Genomic DNA, 16,571 nt, shown 5'->3' on the forward strand with positions numbered 1-16,571 from the left:
GCTGGACGCCGTGATTGGTCAGAGTTGTAGTTTGTTTTTAATGTGTTACAGTAAGTAAAGCATCAGTGATAACACATCACCTGAAATTTACACCAGACCTCAGAAAAATAAAAATAAAGAAATTGTATATATATATATATATATATATATATATATATATATATATATATATATATATATATATATATATATATATATATATATATATATATATATATGTTATCCCATTACATTCATTTTTGCCTTCTTTATGAGTTAAACCACTGCTAACTCTGCTCATAAATACATACAAATACACCAGAAATTTAACAAAAACACCTACAGTTACGGCATGTTTTTATAATATCAGCAGATTGACGTGGACCATGTCTACTGCGCTGAGAAATGTGGACTTTGTTTGATGCTGATTCTCACATTTCCAATCTACTGAGGAGGGAACAGAGGTCTACGTGTTTGGGCAGCGTCTTACTGAGTCATTACCTACATGTGTGCTCTGCAAGCTGCAGTCAGTTAAACGGGCCAGACATTTTAGCTGGAAACATCCAACCTGGCTCTGAATGAAGCCATCAGATCTAAAGTGGAGGTCTGTAAGCTGATTTGTGAATCAGCCAGGGTGGGTGCCAGTGTCTACGCTAAGCTAAGCGTGCTGTCTGCAACCTTATGCGCTACAGTTTGACTGATTCTCTGATTTCTATCAAAATCAACTTGAGCATATGTTGTTGTTTTGTTTTTTTTTTAAAACCCCTGAAGATTTCTGATTTTCAATTGTTAGTGAGAAACAAATCAACCTGAGGGATTCTGAAGGAACTAAACACATTGGATGAATTTGATTAGAGAAAATTACAATATAACATTCTAACCTGTGTGACAAAATATATTAGGTGGTCCAGAAGGCAGCACGTTTATAGAAATGCTGTAAGCTTTAATTTTTTAACACATCAGTGGCCTTAAACATCACCTTTTATGTATTTCTATTCTTATCGTTGTATTAGAAAAGCAAAAGTATGCTAACCTCTACAGCAATATCTGGTCACCAAATTGGATGGCCAAGTTTTCTTTAATTTTTTTTTTTTTTGCAGTTAATAAAGTCCAGATTTGACAAGTCAAAGTATTACTGACAAAATTGGTCCAGATGTCAAAGAAACGAGTGAAATAGCCTTAACCACACTGCTTTAACCAATGCTAACTTCAGCATTTAGCTGATTAATGATTCTGGAAAAGTTGGGATGATAAATGTTTGTTTCCCCTTTTGAGTCTAGATAAATACTGAATTCCAAAACCGAAATTCCATATAAAACATTAATATTGCATGGAAAATACTTTGGCATGTGTGTTGTTTAAGAATGTAAGGTGCTTGAAATGTTTTGAGGGTTGTTTTCTCAAAGCAACCTTCTTGAATTGTCCTAGCATAAAAAGTTAACAGCGGTTAACTCTGTTAACTTTTTCCATTGCTTCCCTTTGTAAGATGGTGCTACTGCTGGTCTGTATGCTGCCAAGTTTCACTGGATTACTGAGAGGAACCTTCACTATTTTTAGCCATTCAAAAGTCAAAATGTCTGCTGCAAAACACATCTACTAAAGAGCAAGCAGAGTTACTCATACCTGTACTACTGATGCCATTCACAGACAGGGATTTGAAACTAATTCTTTCTGATTGGAATTATTTATTTATTTTTTCTTCTGATGTTCTACATTTAGGGATGAATCTAGATTTTTAAGTCCCATTAAAACTGTAATGCAGTGTTGATACCAAACTATTCAGTCATGTTAAAGTTTTCAGCACTCACAGATTTTTTAGTTTTTTTTCAGAAGTTTCTTAACATCCGTTCATTCAGGTAAAAAATATGTAGTGTTGAAAGCTTATATAACTGCCAAGAAACAACAGACAACCAAACATTTGAGCTTTTTGCATTTCTCATAATGCCCTGCATAATTTCTCCGATGAATAATTGAGTCGATGCAACACAGTGTGAAAGGAGAATTAATATTCTGACAAAATTATTTATTGTCCTGCTTTTGAAAACACAGTAGCTCTCCTTTCACGCTGTGACCACAGTTAACCTGAATACTAATATGAGCAACGCTTTGGTCGTAATGAGACAGTTCGGCATTTCAAACCGACCTGAAAAAAAAAAGCACCTGACTGAGACTAAAACTTTTGGATTATGCAACTGTGAAAGCAGGAATAAGATAAAGTGAGACACATATGTATCATATTGCAGTTACACTTTTAAGAAAACAGAATAATTGCTGTTTGTTTTAAAGCGTCCCTAAAACTGATATCATGATGTGCTATAAAATATTCTGCTAACATTCTCTGTTGTTAATCTTTGGACCTTTGTTGTGCAAAGCATTGCTGAATTTTTTCAATGTTTGTGTGCACTGAGCTTTTTCTTAGCAATTAACGGACCAAAAGGCGAGGGAGGCGTAGTGTAAAGATTCAGGAATACTACAGTACTCTTCACTTAGAGCTGTAATGATTCAGTAGTTCAGACCTATTTAGTATTTATGTGAGGGAAATAAAGGAAAAGGTTCTGCATGTGCTGTATGTGGCTATGGCTTATTTTATCTGAAGTGAGTGCTGGTCTGGTCTATTCTAAGTAAAAATATACATATAACTCTAGCAGCATAACCTAACAGGCTACAGTGGGAAACTGGTGGTAGTTTCTTAAATATCAATCCACCCTGAGCTTTCTGGGCTCCATCGACGCCGTTCCGTTGGCGTGTCTGTTTACCGACGCAGAGGAACCGTTCTGATGCTCCTTCTTTTGAGAATGGATGCGCTTCTTGTAAGTCTGGAGCAGAAAGAAAAGAAAAGAAAAAAAAACAAGTCAATTAAAGAGTACATTTTCAATTACATATATGTATACTTCTGAAAACAAAGTGAAGTAAAAGGTTAAATTGCACTTTGATAATAGGGCTTATGATGTAACAGACTGTATATCTCGGTTATAAAATATGCAATCAGCATAAAGCACATTTTGTCTCCTAAGAATATCGATTACAGAACAAAAACCACTTTATAGTTTAGGGTAAATTTAAAGTATAACTAAGAAAATCTTTATAAAAACTCCTTAATAAAACAAGAGCAACTAAAATGTGGCAATGCAATGTGTTAAAAAATTACGATAGATAAATATTTATTGAAAAGAAATTAAAGGTTTTTGCTGTCACAACAATAATTAATTCTGAATGGCTTTAAAATGGTTTTTCATAAGACTTTCCACCTTTCCAGGAATCAGGATGGATTTCTAGGATCATAATTAACACCTCTGTGATTTCACAGCATCTTCCGTCTACCAGTATAAAAATAGGTTAGTCTGAATTTATTACACACAAAAAACCCTGTTAGGAAAGCACTGCTTTTCATATTACTCTGAAGCCCATATTTTGGATTAAAATATACTTTCAGAATTATATTTTTCTACGGTTCATATTTTCTGTTACATTTAGTTCCTGTTTTCAATTTTTTAAAAATGACTAAATTCCCAGTCAAAGTAATAATAACATGTCTATTTCGCTGCTACAGTTGCAATAAAAACAGAAGTTTGCGCCCATGAAACATATTTAAATCTTGTTAAAATCTTGGACAAACTTCATACACACTATAAAATGGAGCGAATGTACAAGAATAACCCGTAATAGTTTTATTGCTGAAAGTCGCAGATTTATGCTACAGCAGCATTTTTTATCACCCTCACACTCAGTAACACTCTTCAACAAACAGCAAGCTCAGGAGGAGCAAAGAGGAACTTCCCTCTTATATTAACACCAGCAGTTGAAACACACAATAAACATAGAGAGGGGGCTAAAAGTTCAGAGTAGATAAAAGTTCAATGGAAACACGACCTCAAAGGCTCTTATTTCTTCTTAAAAATATGAAATACATTCCCAAAAACACATCACATTCCGCGGAGAAAAAAAGAATGGCCTGTCAAGTTAATATGCGTGTTAGCTTTCCTATTAAGCCATGCAGAATACACACAATATGACTGGAGCTACAACCAAAGTTATGATTTTCTAAGAAAGAAAAAACAGGCCACAAAACATAAAATATTGAATTGTAGAAAATGAGAACTAAAACTTTAAAGCAGAAATAAAAAAAGGAGCTCAAAAGTCATCCCAAGTGATGCAATTTATTAAAGAAACCATTGAACCTCATGTCATCATTCTGTTTGTTACTCTACAGATTCTACACGTCCGTGTTTAGGGAGGTTTGTTGCATAATCCACTTCTGGATAGAACAGAAAACAACTGGAGTGCTTCCTCAGCAAGTTTGGTGCGTGAAAAATGTTTGTATACGTCTTCGACTATCACATTTCGAAGGCAAAATAATCTCACCTGGAAGTAGAAATTTGAGAAAAGGACAATGAACGAGAACATGTAGCTTATTTGGAAGTACAGCCATCTGATGGGGAAGCCGCACGGCCAGACCACTGCCAACGCCGTCTGCATCACGGTCATACAGAACTGGATCTGCAGAGAGAACAAGAAAAGGTGCAAACACTGAAGAGCTTGAAGAAAAGGTAAGGCGAACAGACTAATGAGTCTGTATCAGCTGCTGCTTGCTATTTTTAAAATGCTCAGCAGACACACAATAAATATACTCTTTTTCTATTAAGAACAAACACTGAATTCCTATTCCACCGATTCCTTAACAGTTTTAAGACCTATAGATGGCTATATGTAAAACGTTACATGCCATTATTAAATTGCAGAGTTCCCATGCACCAGATGGTGCAAGAGATCAGTTGATTTAGACTCTAAATGGGACAATTATTTTAGCAAGACGTCCCCACAAAATCTGCTAATCTCAATTTTAAGCCATCTCAGTTGAGAAATGCTGTGAAGAAAAGTGACTCAAACTGAGCAGAGCAAGGAGAGTTTTAATCAGAGAAGCAGGTAAACACGGCTATGGTATCTGGAGCAATCTGGACAGACCCATAAGCTAGCAGTGTCCATGGTGGTGGCAGTATTATGCTGTGGGGATGCTTCTCTTCAGCAGGAACAAGTTAAACTGAAGGCAACGCTGGAAGAAAACTGGTTAGCAGCCACACAACACCTTCCAGTAGGACAACAACCCTTAACCTACAGTCAGAGCTACTTGTCGGAATGGTCCAATTAAAGTAAAGACCAACACCCAGATAAGAATCTGTGCAAAGACTTAAAATCTGGTGCTCACTATATAATCTGACTCAGTTTGAGGTATTTTCCAAAGAAAAATTGACATAATTTCCTTCTGCAGATGCACAAATCTGCTAGAGACAAACAAAACAGTGACTCAAACGAAGCTGATACATGATGGACCGTTCAGGGAAAAAAACAAAACAATTATGAATTAATAATTAAGTAAATAAGCATATATCTGCCAGTGTACTTTCCATTACTTCCTGGCACATCTGAGGTTTTGCTCCAATAAGGGTTTAATGCAAATAAGAGAATGTGTAGGAAGGATCAATTCAGGATGGTGTCTGACCACCTTGGGAAAAATTCTTCAACAAAACTTCATCAAGGACAGAAATATTCTCACAAATAGATCCAGCAAAATCCTCCAAGGTCTTTAAGCCACTCAAATGACACTTTAGAATACAGTGAACAAGAAGTTTTCATCATATAAACTTTCCATTTCAGAGAGCATAATGATTCAACAGGCAGCAAATTCATTAAGAAGAGCAACACTATTTCACATAATCACAGCTACAATATAACTCAATCTGAACAATCCTCAAACTCTCCACATATCTAACGGACTCAAGGCCACAGCTTTGTCAAAATGCAGGAGGCGATCTGAGGAAAAATGAAAAGCTGAAAATGTCTCACAGCTTAAGGCTTCAAAAACAGTGCTGTGCATCCGTAGAATGAAACTGTGTGTACACTGAAATACAACTGAGCTGACAGAAAAATATTCAGAAAAATCATGCAGAAAAAAAATCTGATGTTCCTTTCAGTTTGACACATTTGGTGAACTCTTTCCATGCAGACTAGGCAAACATTGTCAAAGTAAGATGTGGAGAACAGATGGAACTCAACATGTTTGTGTAAGGGTGTGCCTACTAATTCAACTAGATTTGTTTTCCATTGAATTGTAACAGAGGACAAGCTTTGACGAGATTTATGATGCTTTCACTTTTTCACATTACAAAAACGTGGGCAGGTATTTCAGCGGAGACTTTCCTGTGTGTCTCTGCCACGTCGACTTACTGCTTTATTCAAGAAAAGCAACTGATTGCTCTGAGTGAACCTACCAGCTGCAGCTGGGTGATATACCTCTTCCACCAGAGGTACGGTCGGAGGGCGGGAACGGCTGCGAGGCCGTAGTAGGAATACATCACAACGTGGACAAAGCTGTTCAGGGAGGCCCCGAAATATGCTGAGGAGAGACGTGAACTCATTTAGCCAAAAAAACATCAAACACCAAAAAAAGACACATGAATAATTCCTAAAGTTTTCTCGGGATGAAAAGCTCACAAACAAAAAGCTTTTCACACAGAGCTGCAGTTTTCAGGTTTAGTGTACCTTTTGAACTCTGCAGGGAGAACTAACTGTTTTTAGACGTGACTTTAACGTGGAAGCTCTTGAATTATTTAGCTCTATTAAGGGGCCATATGGTAAAAAAAACAAAAAAAACTAAAGAAAACAAAGGCTTCTGGAAGCATTGGAGTGTGAATCTGAGTAAAACACTCACAGTGACCGCAGGGTATCCAGTTCATGACGAACCACCAGATGTTCAGCATGCTGGCGTGGTGGTAGACGTGGAGAAATGTGATTTGGTGATTGTTTTTACGCAGTATGAAGAAAAAGGTGTCCATGAACTCGACCAGCTTGGAGAAGTAGTACCACCAAAGGACACTTATGATCTGCAAGAGGGACACGGCACGACGAAATGTCACAAATACAAATAAAAACAAACAAACAAACAATAGCATTTCTGGAGGTAGATTCTAGTTCAGAACAACATAAGGTTAATGTGGGCTAATTTTATGAATCACCAATCAAAATAAATAAAATCAAGAGTCATAAAAATATATATCAGTATTTATCTTTACGCTACTGTTTGCTTAAAGTGAGTGGAAACAAATCGTGAATTACAATACCACGTAAACAGCATGCAGCGATAAACAATAATAAGTTTGCGTAATTGTTAAGACCTTTTTATCCACTTCTGGTGCGCTGTAAGTGTTCTGGCAGTAGAAGTTGTATCCACCGTACCATGCAGACGTAGCAAGCTGCAGAGGAAGCCATTAAGATAAATGATGAATGAGTTGGTTGTAAAATCAGTAAGAGTGAAGTCAACAAAAAGACGGCGAGGAGCCTAAAAGAACTGCTCAAGCGTAAAGATTTGGTGTTGGGACTTAATTCCTTGTTGTAGTAACGACACAAACACATCAATAAGGAGCAACTTAGAAAAGCAGATAACGTTTTTTTATCTCTTGCTTAAGGTTGGATTGACCTGGCATAAGTAGCTGACTCTGGTTTGAGCTGTCCATCAATCGTAGATGATGAAACCACAGAACCTTCAAGCCCCAAGAGAAGATTGATGATCCAGCTGAGAGACACGCATGTCTCTCAAAGTATTTGTTTTTTTTGTTTGTTTTTTTTTACATCTGTCGAATAAATTGTTTCTACAGTGAAACAATTTATAAATAAATGAAAAATAGAAAACACATTTGCTGATCAGTAACTGTTAGGAAAGATATACCAATGACTTATGATAAACAAATGTGTCTTTTGGCTGTTTTGTTTTGCATATGTTATAATATAACACACAATGCAAATGTTTGTACAAATGTCTAAATATGTTTGGTTTCTTGCAATCATGTTAGTAAATATTTGTTTTTAACAAACAAAACAGCTATTGCCATATTTAGTGGCAGCCCAGACAACTGATGTAGAGCAATTTTATGTGAAACATTTTTAATGCTTTCTGTACTTTTTAAGGTCATCAGAGGTCATAGGATGGTTTAACTGTATTTTTAGGTTTAATGCTTTCCTTTATAAATGGGACAATTACTCAGGATGAGTGTAAGAGTGACAAGAGGGTATTTCTGCCTCTATTCTATCTATTGCTGTGCACTGCTGGTTGGCTGGCTGAAAAAGGGCTGCTGAACTTTACCATGGCTACGCCATAGACAAATTTGATTGTTTGATAATTCGTTTGGCACACAACAAAGTATGGAAACAAGTGTTAGGTAGATTTCTTTATCCTTTCTAAGCTACAACTTTATCTAATTGAAAAGGCGGTTTATTTCCCTTTAAATTGTGCCTCCAATGCATTTTGGAGGAAAAATGCATATCTGGGTTCACCAGCACAGCAGAGTACTTGAGTTGCTCTTAAAAAATGGAGCTTCACCCATAACAGTTATTAAAGTAATGCTGATTTAAACTGCAAAGTCTGTCCAGGGTCTATTGGGTTTACTTGGGCAGATAGTCTGAAAAATTAACCAGATAATATCAGCTTGTTATTTTTGAATTACTCTAAAAAGAGCAGAATGGCATAAAAAATACCTAAAGGTTACTGGTGAATTTGTTCATCTAGCATTACAACAACTAGGTGGTGTTATAGTTGTTTTATTATTACTATCCTATCCCCATGTCTACAGGTGATTGAAATGTTTAAAACCACTTGAGGAAATTAGGCTGAACAAAGTTGATCTTGCCACCATGCCAAACGAGGAGGATGATGAGGGAGGTAAAAAAAAAACAAAAAAACATCTATTTTAAGAGTTTTGTACACAAAGAATACCAATAACTGTAGAGAGAACTAAATGTGATAATAACACAGAAGAAAAAGAGAGATGTCTTTGTCCAGAGAACATGGAAGTAAAAATACATCAATTCTGTGGATCAAAAGCCAACAAAATGCTATTGCTTAAGTGGCAACAGAATGAAGATTGATTCTGTTTTGAGTTGTAATTGTTTCATTATGTGGACACAGACATTAACCTCTCTGTAACACTGACAATCTGGCATATTAAACAAAATACATTACAGCCTGAATATCGACTGAGCGCTGGCAGGCTGGCAGTCTGACAGGAAGCAGAGAGCTGCTCTGCACTTTGATTCACATCAGGTGACATCACATTTGGCCCACTAAAAGTTCACCCTGGGACTGGGCCATTCACATAGTCCAGAGTTTAATGAATAAAACTGTTCACTGGGACCTTACGCAATGGAGACGGCAAGACTGGAAGCCGGATGTGAACGACAGGACAGATATTCAAGACTGCTGCAGACAAACGCTACATCTGTGTCACAGAACACAAATGGACAAATATACATTCTTGCTGCTGTCACAGCTCAGACTATGCCAACTTGCCAAATACGCACAAGTATGCTTGTATCACTGTATCTATCAATTTCAGCAGCTTAGTCAGCTGCTTTAAAAAAAATACACAGAGAAATATAGGGTCGTGCTGACGTCAATCAGGACATGTGAGAGTTTTGATTTCTAAAACAGTCGGCCTATCAGCATCCTGTTGTGTCCTTGTCTTTTCCTGATAACATTGTCCTCAGGCACAGCTTTCAGTGAGACACAATCAAGACAAAGAGCACCAGCGAAGAAATGGTTGAAATATTTTTTTGTCTAATTTAGATGTGAAGATTCATTACAGCTGGATTATGATAATATCCAAACACTTGCTGATGCCCATAGTTTTTAAGGCTTCGGTCTAAGATAAACTAACTGTCTCAGGATCATCTTGTCCAAAGGGTTGAGAAAGATCTGATTTTGGTTAACATAAGAGCAAAGAATCACTGGGCAAATATCTTGAATGTTTCAGATCATCAAACAAATGTTAACGCCAGACAAAGATTTTGTGAGTAACTACAAAAAGCCCATTTATTTAAAGAAAATAGCTTTCCACACCATGTTATTTTGGCTATTTAAGCCACTATGATGTGAACCCATCGGTTTGAGGTCCCAAACCGATGGCTTTCACCTTTGGACTCCTCCAAGGATGCTCTCTTTGCCCAGTTTATGTGTTATTGTCATGAAAACTGACCTTCGGCGAGTCAAGTGAGATATGTGCTTTAGATGCTGGTCTGGGGTTTTACTGTGAACTCTTTGTGAGCTCCTGCAGAAACTCCTGTTAAATGTTTTCATTTGTTGATAACTGTTCCCATGTGAGGTTTGCTGGAGTCCCAAAGTCTTGAAAATAACATTATAATCTATTCCAGACTGAAATGAATTTACTTCAACAGGTGAACGGCTAAAAAAAATTAACTCAGTGAACCAAATAAAATTGTTAATTATAGGTTATTCATGATTTACCATGAATAACCTGGGTAGTTGTGTTTTCAGCACTTTTTTTTTCATATTAACTCAAGTTATCTTTGTCTGATATTACATTATTTTGATTATCTGAAACATTAAAGAATGACAGAAAACCAAAAACCCAACAAATTTTTAAGAATTCATAGCAATGACAGAACACACCTCTGGAAAAAATTAAAAGACCACTTGAAATGAATCAGTTTCTCTGATTTTAATTTCTATAGGTATATGTTTGAGTAAAATGAACATTGTTCTTTTTTTCCATCAACTACTGACAACATGTCTCTGAAATTCCAGAACACCTTGTAAATATAGATGAGCAAAACATCTTTGTTGTGACTTTGCACTGTTTTGACTCATTTCGACACGTTTCTGCACTCTGCTCACCTCATACCACATGTAGAAGGACAAACAGGTGATTCCCAGATTGTAGAGCACCATGAGGCCTCGGCAGGAATATGGCTGCCTGTGCTTCATGTACTTGGGCCCCATCCACACGATCAGAAGGTACATGACTGTGAGTGCAAAGGTTGGTAGGTAATTGTCAAGCAGGAGCATTCCCTGCACCCTCTTATCTGAAATATGGAGATAAAGAGGAATGCGAGTCAGATGAATTAGAGAAGAAAGGTTAGTGGGTGAAAAAGCAGAGAGAAATCATTTTATTAGAGTTTGAATGAACATCAAGGCTTTTCCAGCATCCTCTTACCTCTGGGACCCATCCATATTTCAAAGTAGGCATTTAGTTTGTTATTTAAGGTCTCCATTTTTTACCTGTAAACACAACGTGGAGATAAAAATTAATTGGCGACACGGTACGTGTTATTTAATGTCTAGCAAAGCTAAAGAAGGATTGCTTAAATATTCGCACCCAAGCAAAAAAAAAAAAGTCAACGTAACATGCAAAGTAAAAACAAAGGTTATACAATATCATCTTGTTACAGGAAAGGCGTTATGGCCCAACCGACCAGCCCGACTGAGTTTGCCAAAAAAAAAGAAATGTAAAAAATAGCAGCCAAACAAGCTGGTAGAGACACGTCAAAGAACTGATGCTGCAATTGCAGCTAGAAGTGATTATCAATTACCCATGTGGTGCACACCACACTTTTCTTATTTATTCGTGAAAAATATTGAAGACTTTCCTTCTGTGTTTAACTTTCCTTCTGTATTACAATATCCACAACTTTGTGTTAGTTCATCTCATGGAATCCCATTAAAACACACAGAATGTAAAGTTTTTGGGGTTTTTTCTTCTCCCCTCCAGGGCGTCTTTTTGTGGGCTCTAGTGTCCCTTATATGAAAGTAGGCTGACAGGAAAGGAGGAAGGACATACAGCAAATGTCTCCGGGTCCGGGAATCGAACCCGCGACAGCCGCGTCGAGGACTCAAGGCCTCCAAGCGTGGGTCGCGCCATCCCCTATGGGGATAGGGGCGGCCCAATAGTAGGTTCATGCACCTCAAGCCTCCACCTTGAGTTTCCAGAGGCACCAGCAGCTTCAAATAACTGTTTACTGCTTTGTACGGGCATTTTAACAACTGCTCTCTTAATCTGATGAATTTGTCGAACAGAAACCTTCCTCATTATGCCTTTATCTGTACACACCCATCTTTGCATGGAATCAGCCACAAATCTCTTCACAGTATGATAATGCTTCAGTTTTTGTTAAATATCTAATGTTTTCATACCTTGTCAAACTGCACTACACTATCTGATGATTTTTGTCAGCAGAGATCCTTTCTCTTTCCCATATTGCTTGAAACTTGTGGCTTGCTTAATAACGTGGAACATCCTTCTTAAGTAGATTTCCTTTAATTGAGCTCACCAGACAAACTAATCAACCCAGCTCTCTGAAATTAATTACAGTGATTAAAAGAGCCCTCACACACAATACCATCTATAAATTTCATAGCACAACAAAAATTGGAATCTTTATGACACTTAAATCTAATTTGCATAATAATTTGGAACACAGTGTAAATGTCCATGCTGTGTAGTTTACTCAGAACCAGGAAGTATTTTTGTTCCTGAACAGTAGAATCGGCAGCACAGCATGAACTCAAGAGTCTCAGGTCAGACTGATTGCATTAACCTCACAAAAATCAATACAAAAATACAGATAAATGGATTTATCGCTGAACATCTTTCAATTTTCTTCCTACTGTCCAAGGAAGATTAAAATGAGAGCAAGAAAGCTTCTTTCTTCATTGTAACATTTCAACAATAACGTCTTGAAGCTGTTGAAAGAAAAGCTGAATAAATCCAAGAAACCTGGTCACTCAAGGAAACAGCCTAGAGTCGGTATTTCCCCAGAGCTACTATGACCAGTCATACTATTTTCAACACAGTCTGCACTCTTTGTGATGTATTTTCTTGAAATGCATTAAAAAGCATTACACTACATCACAGACAGCGGCACCTCTCTCTGCGTAAGCACCTGCATCCTTGGCTGGAAGCATATCGGGAGACACAGCATGTTTTCCGTAAAGTTTATTTCCCCTGTCAGATACTGGAATTCACAATATATATAATTTGAGCGACAGAGTCGAGGCACAGAACTGTTTATTTATACTGTAAATGCAAAACAGGGTGAAAGGTTGGTAGAAAAACCTTAAAGTTTTTTTTAAAAGGAAGAAAGCAAATATAACAGATTTAAAATTCAAGGTGTTTAATAAAAAAATGAAATGAAAGAATGACTTGCACAGCATCTTCTGGGATGATGGTTTTCAGCAGTTTCTGACCCACAAAATTGCCACGGAAGAGACTCTGACTATGGATTCGTGAAAACAAGCATTGTAAGCTTTGTTAATCTTTTGGTGCTGCATTTGATAAATTGCTGTTTGGTCTTTACAGTGTTTCTCTTTTGTGTCTATAAGTCGTTTTCTCTGACCTTCTCACCTGGTTCCCACGTCCCCAAGTCACCGCCCCGACAATTGTAAGCACATCATTCCTTGTCGGACCTCTTTGGCGGGTTTTTCCAATTCCTCCTTTCTTTTTCACACTTGCAAGTTCTTCTTTGAATAAAGCATCGCTTTCTGTCTCCTCTTGTGCCCCTGAGGCTGACTCCAAATCCACCACAAGCATTCATTCATTTTAGGGGAACAATGGCAAAAGAAGTAGCATCAACAAAAGATCATTATTATTTTTTTTAAACAACTTTTTCCACCTATTATTATAGTTTGTGTTATTTATTTGGACTTCTGAAGAAGATAACAAAACCCCATACTTGATGATTCCTAACCCCCACAAAAAAATTGCTGCTAGTATTTCCTGATATGAATAATAAAAAAAAAAAACAGCAAACAAAATATACTACACAAGTTTAGAGAGAGTGAAACACTTTCTGGGGTAAATTTCAGGCAAGATGATATTTGGTTCCTACCCTGATCAGAGGAGATGATCCCTTTGAAACTAATTTTTCAGAACAGAAAAGCAAGCCAGCCTTTTGAAACAACATGATCAATCAGGTAATAAATGAATAATGTGTGTTTGTGGAGACACTTTATTCATATAGCCTCCTCCTTTATCCTAGTGAACAGACAGGTCAAACTCAGTGGGTTCAACCGCTGTCGAGATTATAAAGAATCCTGCTGACGGCTGCGTTTCTCCACACCTGGCTTATTTCGGTCAACTCTTCCTCAGTGATGCCCTTGCTCTGACTATCAGTTACGTGTTAGGCTGCACCAGTACGCCACAATCTGAGTGGCCATAACCGGAGCCAAAACAAAATATGTATTATCAGTCTGGATGCATGGTGAGCATGGAAAGCATGTAAAAAAAACACTTTTACACTGACCTGTCTGTGACTGTTCAGATATAGTTTTGAAAGAGTAGAAATTGTAACATGGAGTAAAAATTAGATGTGTGTAAATCTATAATGCGGGACATATTTGGACAAGATTTAACAAGCTTTGGCTACATCTAGCTCTTTCTCAAACTTAATGTGAAAGTTTTGTTTATTTTATTTTATTTTTTCCTTTCTCTGACATGTACAAAATAAATGAAGAAAAATAAATAAAAAATTGCCTTCAGAACTCACTTAATTAGTTAATTAGCTAATAGAAGAACACCTCATACAGGTCAGGGATAAAGTGATTTAAATTTAAAGAACAATACTCAAGCTATTAGCATCTTGCTGATCATTATCGACACATGTAAACAGAATGGCCACTCTAAGCCATTGCTCTCCACCTGAACTGACAAACTGGGTAATGAAAGCATTAATCAGGGAAGCAGCCAAGAACAAGTCCATCGAACTCTGGATTAGCTGCAGAGATCAGATGGGAAACTCTGTTGACGGGACAATTGCTGCAAGAAGAAAGCCGTTGTTCAGACAAATACCACGAGAAGTCCAATTTAGAGGCAGAAGACACGGGAAAACATGTGGAAGAAGCTTTTTGGTCTCCGTATGAATTCACAAAACTAACACTGAGACGAAGTGGCAGCATCATGCTGTGGGCATGCTGGTCTGAGTAGATGGAAAGATGGATGGAGATAATTATGGAGGTAACGCTGGACAAAACTCAAAAAGCAGAATAGCGATCATAAACAAACAACCAGAGAGACAATATAAGACTTTAGGAGAGAGCTGAATAAGACATTAAATTATGGTCGTAATGGCAACATCCTAGGTGATCCAAATTATAAATGCTAACAATGACTTTCCATACCCTGCATTTCCACAGTGGATGAAAATTTGGGTTTTTCCTAATCAGTCATCACAGCATTATTCAGCTACACTATCCCATAAGATAATGCAGCCAGAGTGTGGGAATGGCCTAGTCAAAGTCCAAACCTCTAGCCAATTAAGAATTGTCCCGAGAAATGAGCAGATGTACATTTGACTATGATATATAAATGACTGTCCAAAGATTACATAACATAATAGCAGTCGCTAGCCGCAATGTTTCAATATCAACTAGCTAAACTTGAAAATGTCAAAACATCTCCTGGTAACATCCGAGAGTGGAGATCATAAACTTCAAGAAGGCTCCAAACTTTTCCTTAGAAGGAGCTCTCCTAACTTTCCTCCGCCGGTGAAGTGAGCTCCAGTGCTGGCTTTGAAGCGTTCGTCATGGGAGACATGGTTCCTCGGGTCACCGCTTTGTTGTATAATAGTAATTTCACATCAGGCTCACGCGTGTAACCCAAACTGCACTTTATAATGGAAAATAAACCAGCAGCCTCCGGTGAAACTGAAAGAGCCGAGCCGATGGCGGCTGCTACAGTTACATAACAATCTGATTAGTCGAAGCAAACTTCCCTGGGATGAATTACTTGAATAAAAAAATACAAGCTTTACTTAAATAAATGACCGCTGTCCGGCTTTAAAGTTCAGACGCTTCAGCGAAGCGAAGTGAAGCATGTTAAAATGAGAGGAGGGGGAAAAAAAAAAAACAAGACTCACCATACAGGGTCGGTGGAGGAAACGTGGAGGAGAAGCAGCTGAGTGCAGCAGACTGATGAGTAACCTTGGCTGGCCGGGACGGTGCCGCTCTGCTTTGCTCTGTGTGTGCGTGTGTGTGTGTGTGTGTGTGTGTGTGTGTGTGTGTGTGTGTGTGTGTGTGTGCGAGAGAGTGCGTGTGTCTGTATCCGTGGAGAGGAGTGGGAGGAACACACAACCTGGCCCGCTGCCCTGCGCCGGGGTTATAGCCAGGAGGTGACCTGCTGTGTCGCAATGCCACTCACTATCAAGAGGATGACATCAGGCCATGGTCAGGAGGACGACTGGAGATGGACTCTAGACGAGAGTGAAGCAGGTGAAGACAGGGAGGATGTGAGGTGTCAAGAACCCCCCCCACCCCCCTCCATATATATATATATATATATATATATATATATATATATATATATATATATATATATATATATATATATATATATATATATATATATAAGATCAATTTTACATTCACTACCCTTCAATTATCCTCTGATGAAGCAGCATCCATCCAAATATAAATTTGGTAGTTTATAGAAAAAATAAATCCCTCTTTTTAATTGCCATGTTTTTTTGTTTTAATTTTTTATTTTTTGTTTCTGAATAAAACGTTTTTTAATTGCAGTAGCTCGCTTTTTTCAATTATTATTTCTCTGATCTGTGATAAGAAAATTTTAAGGGCTGTAAAACCATTAAGCGGTAAAGTTAAGCCCTCCCCGCCCACAGAGCCCGCTCTGCTCAGATTGGTCAGCTCCTCTGACCTGATCAAGCCACGCCCACCACTCCACACCAGTTCTGCTGAAATTTAAAAAAATTCAACAGGAGGCAAAGGTGATGCACAACGTTGCAGTGGAACGTTGTGC

At 37.7% G+C, this 16,571-nt stretch overlaps 1 protein-coding gene across 3 annotated transcripts; it reads right to left on the minus strand.

Moving 5' to 3' along the window:
* Positions 1–475: 475 nt before the first annotated feature.
* elovl5 (ELOVL fatty acid elongase 5) lies at positions 476–15,961 on the minus strand. 3 transcript variants are annotated; one of them, XM_044136110.1, is made up of 9 exons: positions 15,676–15,832; positions 13,167–13,331; positions 10,980–11,044; positions 10,661–10,848; positions 7,149–7,226; positions 6,686–6,857; positions 6,246–6,370; positions 4,342–4,476; positions 476–2,795 (listed from the first exon to the last, which is right to left on the minus strand). In XM_044136110.1, exons 3-9 carry the CDS (start codon positions 11,035–11,037, stop codon positions 2,676–2,678), a joined length of 876 nt encoding a protein of 291 aa, XP_043992045.1. In that variant the 5' UTR covers positions 11,038–11,044; positions 13,167–13,331; positions 15,676–15,832; the 3' UTR covers positions 476–2,675. The 3 variants fall into 3 exon arrangements, with proteins under 3 accessions (XP_043992045.1, XP_043992046.1, XP_043992044.1); XM_044136111.1 differs by having other exon boundaries at positions 13,167–13,327; positions 15,676–15,805; XM_044136109.1 differs by lacking the exon at positions 13,167–13,331 and having other exon boundaries at positions 15,676–15,961.
* Between the last annotated feature and the right edge of the window lie 610 nt (positions 15,962–16,571).

This window comes from Gambusia affinis, linkage group LG13, assembly GCF_019740435.1.
Source record: "Gambusia affinis linkage group LG13, SWU_Gaff_1.0, whole genome shotgun sequence".
Lineage (NCBI taxonomy): Eukaryota > Metazoa > Chordata > Actinopteri > Cyprinodontiformes > Poeciliidae > Gambusia > Gambusia affinis.